This window comes from Octodon degus, unplaced genomic scaffold (assembly GCF_000260255.1).
Source record: "Octodon degus isolate 3935 unplaced genomic scaffold, OctDeg1.0 scaffold00001, whole genome shotgun sequence".
NCBI classification, from domain to species: domain Eukaryota; kingdom Metazoa; phylum Chordata; class Mammalia; order Rodentia; family Octodontidae; genus Octodon; species Octodon degus.
In genome coordinates this window covers 15644051-15652478 of record NW_004524577.1, presented here as the reverse complement: position 1 = coordinate 15652478, position 8428 = coordinate 15644051, and the positions used below count along the sequence as shown (strand labels likewise).

The 8428-nt window shown below is 36.1% G+C and overlaps 1 protein-coding gene across 2 annotated transcripts in view; it reads right to left on the bottom strand.

Annotated features, from left to right (window-relative positions):
• The window catches only part of Phf3 (PHD finger protein 3), an 83779-nt gene extending 76085 nt beyond the window's left edge, over positions 1 to 7694 (bottom strand). For both annotated transcript variants that reach the window (XM_023702140.1, XM_012513519.2), the window contains exons 1-2: positions 7680 to 7694; positions 3614 to 3880 (exon numbers count right to left, since the gene is read on the bottom strand). In XM_023702140.1, the coding sequence (XP_023557908.1) occupies positions 3614 to 3857 (244 nt within the window). In that variant the 5' untranslated portion in view covers positions 3858 to 3880; positions 7680 to 7694. The remainder of the gene's footprint in view (positions 1 to 3613; positions 3881 to 7679) is intronic.
• Between the last annotated feature and the right edge of the window lie 734 nt (positions 7695 to 8428).

The following is an 8428-nucleotide window of genomic DNA, read 5'->3' as shown; positions in this document are numbered from 1 at the left end:
AGTGAGCACACGCAAGCAAGGGAGCAGCCCATCTAAAAACTACATACAAATACTGCAATAAGACTAGAATACATAGTTAAAAGCATTCTGTAAAATAATACTAAGAGCCAAAAGATCAGGGCTCTACTGCCTACTCTCAAAAATCAGTTAGCATCCCAACTTTTGTACATCTCACAGTGCTGATAGCAGCTTTGTTTCCTACTTTTATAATTTTTAAAACTACAGTTATGAGTTCTGGAGACAATGAATTTTTGTTTTTGTTTTTGTTTTTGTTTTGCAGAACCAGGGATTGAACTCAGGCCCTTGTGCTTGCCAGGGAAGCGCTTATTCCACTGAGCCATCTCCCCAGCCCTGTATTTATATATTTTATAGATTGGCTTAAATTTAGAAAACATATAATACAGGGAAGTGCTTAACTTTTTTTTTTTTTTGCAGAACCGGGGATTGAACTCAGGCCCTTGTGCTTGCCAGGGAAACACTTATTCCACTGAGCCACCTCCCTGGCCACGAGACAATGAAAGTTAATATTACCAATCAACTACATGAACACGAAAATGGTCTTTTAGCGATTACAAAAAGCAATCTAAGGGCCCTAGGAAATAGCTCAGCACCTGCCTGCCAAGCACAAGGTCCTAAGTTCGATCCTGGGTACCAAAAATAGATAGCAGACAGATAGATGGATAGATATAATGGCTCAAAAAAAAAAAAAAAATCTAGTTCAATACAGCAGAAAACAAAACAGCTGCTATGGGTTTGCTAATTTTAGGGCACTGCAAGAATCAGAGCTACAACATAACCACAATCTACCATTCTTCCTGCCCTAAGAAATACTAACAGGATCATTTCCCTACCTGGCTTCTATAGTCAAGGAAATTAGTAAAAATCTATAGATTCAAGTTTAAAAAAAAAAAGTAAGAATGTTATTTTTACTTTGTAACAAAAACCTAAAGTAACTTTTGAATAGCCGAAAAAAGTTATTGTTGGCTGGGCAGGTGGCACTGACGGTAATCCCAGTACTCCAGAGGCTGCAGCAAGAGAATTGCTACAAATTCAAGGCCAGCCTGGGCTACACAGTGTGTTTAAAACCAGCCTAAATACTACACAGAAAGACCCTATTTCACACACACAAAAAAAGTTATTGTCCAAATAGTGTTTTTATTAACGGCTACAATAAAATTTCTTTGAAACTCTCTCTTAAATCTGATATTCAGAAACCAAAAGCTAAAAAAATTTTCAAAAATGTTTTCTACTGAACCAAGTATTCTAAAGGGCAAGAACTCTGAACAAATTAACAAAATCCCTTGCCTACTAGCACAAAGAAAGTTAAATTCCAAACTGAAGAGTTTTATCATCACTGTACGCTTCCCCATGTAATTATCTGACTTTAATCTTAAAAACATACACTATACATACATATAAGTATCAATAGTTGTTACAGAATCTAAGATTATAGTAAACATATGTTAAAAAAATTCAAAAACTAATTCTACTTAAGTCAAACTTTAAAAGAGTACAATCATAAACAAATATTAATGAGCCTCAAAAAAATTAAATATTTTAATGAGGGTGCTTTAAGTTGTTTAATAGGAAAAGAAATGTTCACCAAAACTGAATACTTTCCACATAAATAAAAACTTTTCAACAGAAATGAATTTTTAAAACAGTGGACACCAAACAGAAATAGCAGTACAACTGGAGAGCCGAAATTTCATAAATAAGTCAAACAGGATGATATACCTGTCAATTCCAATTCCAGATCATATACAACATTCTTGAGGGAATCTAGAAATATTAAATTGGTCTTTAGCCTTGGTTGGACTAAACTGGGAAGCAGTGTACATATACCCAAACACTGTCTAAAGTGTTAATAATAACAATATTAAGATAATTACAACTACTGTACTGACACAAGGACCAAAGTAAACAACTTAAACCAACACATACATAAAACAAAATTTTAAAAGCTCTAGAACATTTAGAATACAACAACAATGTAAGCCTATGTAATAACAAAACACAACGTAAATAATTCAAAAAATACATCATTAACAAGTAGTTCAAAATTGCCCAATACAGATTCCTACTATTCAGTGTTGAGGCTTTCAGGCAGAGTACTCTGACACATTCATGGGTCAACAGCAGGCCACTCCTTTCAAACTTTAAATATTACTACATAACTTAAAAGACAAAATGTTAAAAGGAAATGAAAATTATACTTTAAAACTTCACTTCAGAAGTCTAGAATCATTGAAAAACAAACGAATGTCTCATAAACCTGTGAACTACCTTAGGAAATAGTGAAAGAGCTTTATTTCTCTACAAGAAAATGATTTACCTTTATCTAACCTGAGCTTACCAGAAGAGCTACTGCTTCCAAGTTCATAGTAATATTTTCTTTGCTTTACAAAAGAAAAACTTATTTTTCTATATACTAACATGACACCAAAGCAATTTCTAATTCAAAATAGTTTAGCCTTGCAGAAAGTTTCCTTCCTTCTTTTCTGCCACGGGGAATGACTCAGGGCCCTCTCACTGAGCTACATTCCCCTGCTCCTGCCCCCCCCCCAACTAAATTGCCCAGCCAGGGCTTAAACTTGGGATTCTCTTGCCTCAGCCTCCCAGTGCTGGGGCTACGTGTGACCCACCTGCCAGCCATCATTGTCATTCTTTAGCTTTTTCAACTACAGACTCGAGAACAATGCTGTCCAACAGAAATATAATGGAAACCATATAAATTTTCAACAGCCATTTGTAAAGAAAAAAACAATATAATCCTGTGGCTGTGGTCCTAGCTACCCAGGTGCAGCCACCTGAGGTGAAAGAACCACTTGAGCCCAGGAATCCTAGGATGAGCAACATAGTGAGACCCAGCCTCAAAAAAAAGAGAAAACATGAAAAGTTAATCTTCTTTCACTACAATATCTGAGAGTATTACTTTAACACAGTCAACTTAAAAAAAGTCATTAAATGATTTAGTATAATCTTTTCATATCTAACCTTCAAATGCTGTGCATTTTACAGCACATTTAATTTGGACTAGATTTCAAGATATAAACAGCTGCCACACAGGGCTAGTGGTTACTATACAGGACAGCACAGGTCGATGTCCAGAGTCCTTTCTCTGGTTTTGAGGAAGATACACAAAATATGAAATGAAGTTATAGTAAAGAATATACTTGTAGGGCTGGAGGAACAGCAGGCCTGGGGGGTAACATCCCAATTTTGGAGGCAATCCCATTTGCTAATGAAAGTCCCTATTTACACCTGTTGCAACAACATCATTATTAACAGCACCAGCTGCAATCTTCACAAGTATTCTACACTGGATGATAAATTATATGGTCACTCTACCTGTAGCTTATAATATCCTTAAAGATGATTCTATATCCTTAGAAGAAAATCTACAATAAAGTCTAATTCTGATGCCTGGAAAAGCAGCTCTAAATTCAAAGGAAAGAACCCTAAATTCACTAACCTCATCATCCAAAAAGAAAAAAAAGTTGCTGAAAATTCTTTTCATTTTAAATTGCAGACTAAAAAAAAGAAAAAAAGAAAAAGAAAAAGAAAAAAGAAAAAAAAAAAAAAGAAAAAAGAAAAAAAAAGTAAGAATTACCTGTTGAACAAGGCATCTGGAAATTGGAATCATTGCTATCCAAAACAGGCAAACAGAACTGATTACTTGCAGATCCTAGCATAGGATCCTTATCGCTGAGCATGTTCTTCAGCGAGTCCTCTAAGACATTTTGACTTGCACTAAAATCCTCACAGACTTCATTCTCCAGGTTGGATCCTAGAAATAGGGCATCATCTAAGTGTTCAGTAGGAATTAAATGATTAAATGTATCAACTATATCCATGAAGACTTCTGTGTCTTTCAGCCCTATAGAAAGACAAAAAAAATACCATAAGAAATAAAGCTATCAACTGAAAATCACCTAATACCAAATTATTTTAATAGTTTTGAGTCTCAGAACACATTTCTGAATTTTTGCTTTAAAAAATTCTCACTGTTTTTAGAATATACATTTGGAAATGTGGAACAAATCCTTACTAAATAATCTTTATCATGCATGTAAATATTATTTTACCAGAAACCCTACAAAATGTTTATTCAGTTCATTGCTAGGGAAAAAAAATCATGTATAGATCATTAATTTGTCACATTTGTAAGAATTACATGGCTTAAACATAAACATGGTATGTTTTAACCATAACACTTTCATAAGTTAAAAATCAAACACACTGCTTTTACAATAGGTCCACATTAAAGAACTAAAATCCAATCATTTAAATGATTTACAGAAAAGTAACATAGAGACAAAAAAACTCATTATTTTGTGAGGGTAGAGAAGGAAAAGCCAAAGAAACTATTAATTAAACCCAACAAATCAAAACAAAAACTACCAAGGCACACAAAGACGTGTGCACACACAAACATGGGGGGCGGCTTTTAGGATAAAATGAGAAGTACAAGAAAAACAATCATATGTATTTAAACTGATTTTAGTGAGCTATGTGTCACCTACACAAATACTGTTAGTCTCCTACTTGAACTGTACCTACAAGGTATTATTCAGCAAAAGTCACCTCAAACTTTAAAGGAGAATCAACTACCAAATTCGATCAATGAGTTATTTTCAATAGCAATTTTAGATAAAGACAAACCAATATATTCTGTGGCAGGAAGAATCAACCAAAAAAAAAAAAAAATCAATATTCAGTTAGACAATTCCACAGAATATCATCAGCTCTACAATTCCAAAGTTCTTTTTAGATATGCTCCAAATCTACCAAAACTCTCAAACTGACCTTGTATCCTTCCTTCCCCTATGAAAATAAGAATAGAAAATTCACATATACTCTATCATTTACTGGATATGTATCATATGCCATACTGTGATAAAACGTCTTGCCTGAATTTATAAAATGCATCACACACACCCCCCCCATAAATAGGATCTACTATTATGTTTGTTGCTGCTGGCTCAGGTTCAGTATTTTGGAATAATGGGGACTGGACCCCGAGCCTTCTCTCAGAGCTACACCCTCACTTTTCCTTTTTTGAGGCAGCCTCATTAAACTCCTATGCCCTGCTTTAAGTAAGAAAACATACTTAATTTAAATTTCGTTCCCAAAGCCACAAAGCAAAACCAAGATTCTAGCCCAGGCTCCACAGCCCAAGAGTAGCACTTGGTCAAGTCTTTCACTGAATTAGGTGGCTGAAAATTTGACTTCCTTAAAGGATCATTGCCTTCACAGAGGTTAATTCCCTTCTTAAAAAAGACTTTTTGATATTTCTTTTAAAAGTCTAAGGGGCCGGGGAGATGGCTCAGTAGAATAAGCGCTTCCCTGGCAAGTGAAAGGGCCCGAGTTCAATCCCCAGTTCCGCGAAAGAAAAAAAAGAAAAGTCTGCTACTTATTTACACTAAAATATTAATAAAACATTGAAAGAAACTGGTTATCTTACACGTGTTCTTGGTGATGAAAAGTTTGAAAAAGTTCCTTTAAGAACTCCCGTTGGGGCCGGGGAGATAGCTCAGTAGAATAAGTGCTTGCCTGGCAAGCACAAGGGCCTGAGTTCAAACCCTGGTTCCGCAAAAAAAGAACTCCCATTAACAATATGAGCTCAGTACGTAAGAAAGATCCAATTACACACTAGCAGTAACTGTACTTTGCTTTTCAGCTCCAAAAAATTCCCAAGATAATAAATTTAAGCAATTAAAAACAAATTACCAAAAACATTTAACAATGTTTACAAAATTCAGGAGACCAGAACCACCAAAGAATTCATTTATCTGGGTATGCTGGACTCCAAGCTTTACCACAAGCCAAAACTACTTTCTTTTCAGAGTTGCATCCAAATAGTAATCTTTTCTTTTCCTCAGATGACTCAAAAGGCAATTCCAGCTCTAGAAACAATTCATTTTTCTTCTAAAACCTACTGGAAAAAATTGCATTTATTCCCATAGCAACACAAGGCTAGTAAACTCAACAAACTTCACCTGTTGCCTCTCTAATACTCCAAGTATGTTGGTGCACTTTCAAGTTGTGGAAACATTCAGAAGATCACAAAGCTTTATGGAAAACTAAACCATTCTAAACAATTCTCTAAATTAGTGTGGTTTTTTCCTCAACACTACTGCTGTTTAGGAAACCTTTCTAAAAATCCTTTTACCAAAAGTGCCTTGAGAAGCTGTGGCCAACTGTTTAAACTCAACAAATGAGATCTAGTCTTTACAAATCTATTTTAAAAAACACAAAAGTAGGGGCTGGGGAGATGGCTGGGGCTGGGGAGATGGCTCAGTGGAATAAGCACTTCCCTGGCAAGCACAAAGGCTTCAGTTCAATCCCCGGTTCCACAAAGAAAAAAAAAAAAGTAAAGCATACTGTACAATGAGTGAATCAAACTTCCACTAGCTTTTTAGTTAAAAGTAGTATGGCTGGGGCCGGGGAGATGGCTCAGTAGGATAAGCACTTGACTGGCAAACGCAAGGATCTGAGTTCAATCCCTGGTTCCACCAAGAAAAAAAAAAAAAAAAAAGTAGTATGGTTTATAAGGTGTGTTTCCCTTCATTTACATAATAGGCAGTATCAAGGAAAAAGGTTTCCATGATCAGAAGTGAAAAAGACTGAATGTAACAAAGCTACAGTACCTTTTCTTTATTCAACTGATGTTTATTAAACAGCTACCAACGCATGAGACCTTTATTAGGGCAATGAGAATGAGAATCTTCTAAGACAAAAATAAGAGTATAACCATCCCAAATTTATGGGTCCAAAGAAGGCATTTTCAAAAGCCTACATCACAAAACAAGAATCTTGTGAAGTACATTTTAAGGAAAACTGTTACACTGTGTGTCTACTTTTCTTTGGGTGCTTCCAAATGGCTGCAGAGGCAAGCCCCAAAGAAAAACATGTCCAAAATTACACACTCAAATCAGAGACACAAAGTCATTTACTTTAAAAGAATCAATCTCAGCTATTAAATGCTATCAAAAATAAAAATGCAGGGGCTGGTGAGATGGCTCAGTGGTCTAAAGCACCTACTTACAACAAGCTTAGCAAAGCACAGGGACCACGGTTCAATCCCCCAGCACCACATGCCAGCCAGCCCCACCCCCTGGTGGGCTGAGCTGCCCCCCACACACACATGAATAAATAAAATTAAAAAAACAAACCAAAAATAAAAATACGGCCGGCCAAATAGCTCAACATATTAAAACACCTGCAAGCAGGGACAGGGCCGGGGTTCAAGCCCTGGGCCTGCAGTGCTGGCCCCACCCCTGGGGCACACTGAGACAGCAATTGAGACTGGGCAAGATGCATGCACCTGTAATCCCAGCTCTTGGGAGGCTTTAAACAGGCGGATTACTACAAGTCTGATCTAGTAGTGAAACCCTGAGCACCTGTAGACCCTTCCCTAAAACACACAAATAAATAAATAAAAATAAAAATGCTAAGTAAAAGAGCAAACAGCAACTGTGGAAATGTTTACTCAAAACAGACATACTAATCTACTAAATGCAATGTATACTGAATCAGAAAGAGTCGCTGAAAAACTCGTAAAGTCATAAGAAAGTATGCAATTTAGCTAATAGCTATGTAGTAAAAGTAATCTTAGTTCTGATAGTCACTAGTATTAATAAGTCAGGACAGCGTCCTGGCACACTAGCATTCACCTGTAACCTCAGCAACTGAGCAGGTGGGGGCAGGAGGCTCACAAGTTCCAGGCCAGTCTGGGAGTCACAGGCAGACTCCTGTTTAAAAAAAACAAGGAACCTGAATGAAGTGTATCCAAGAAATCTATGCTCCTTACTCCAACTTTCCTATAAACTTAAAATTACTCCAAAACAATACCCAGTCATGCAGGAAAACTGAGATGAGATCTAATTAAAGAGAAAAATTAATAACTGACTTACGATCTTTATTAATACAGACTGCTCAATCTTATCAAGTTCCTATTTCTGAACCTGAAATTTTAAATACTTTCTAACATTTGACAATCTGAGTTTACTGAAACATAACAAGTTTACCTACAGTGTATTTTAAATGACTAACGGTGTGTTAAGTGAGTATTAGCTGTGCCCAAATACACAAGCTGAAGTCAGAAATCATTTCTGTGCTCAGAATAAGACCTCACGTACACAGATACCAGAATGCAAGCAGCTAAGTCAGAGAACTGGATAATGTGCTTAAAATTAAACTACTCATTCAGTCTTGTCTTTATTAAATATCTAGTACAAAGCATTAAGCCCCAGGTTCAAGCTCAAGGAACTCAAAATGCAAAACATAGTATGAAAATGTAGCAATTACAAAGACCTGCAAAGCATCTACAGAAAATAGGAAGTGGACCCTGGTGTGGTGACTGAGGCCTGCAATAATGTGAGACCCTCTCAAAAAAAGCAAAAAAAAAAAAAAATCAAAACAA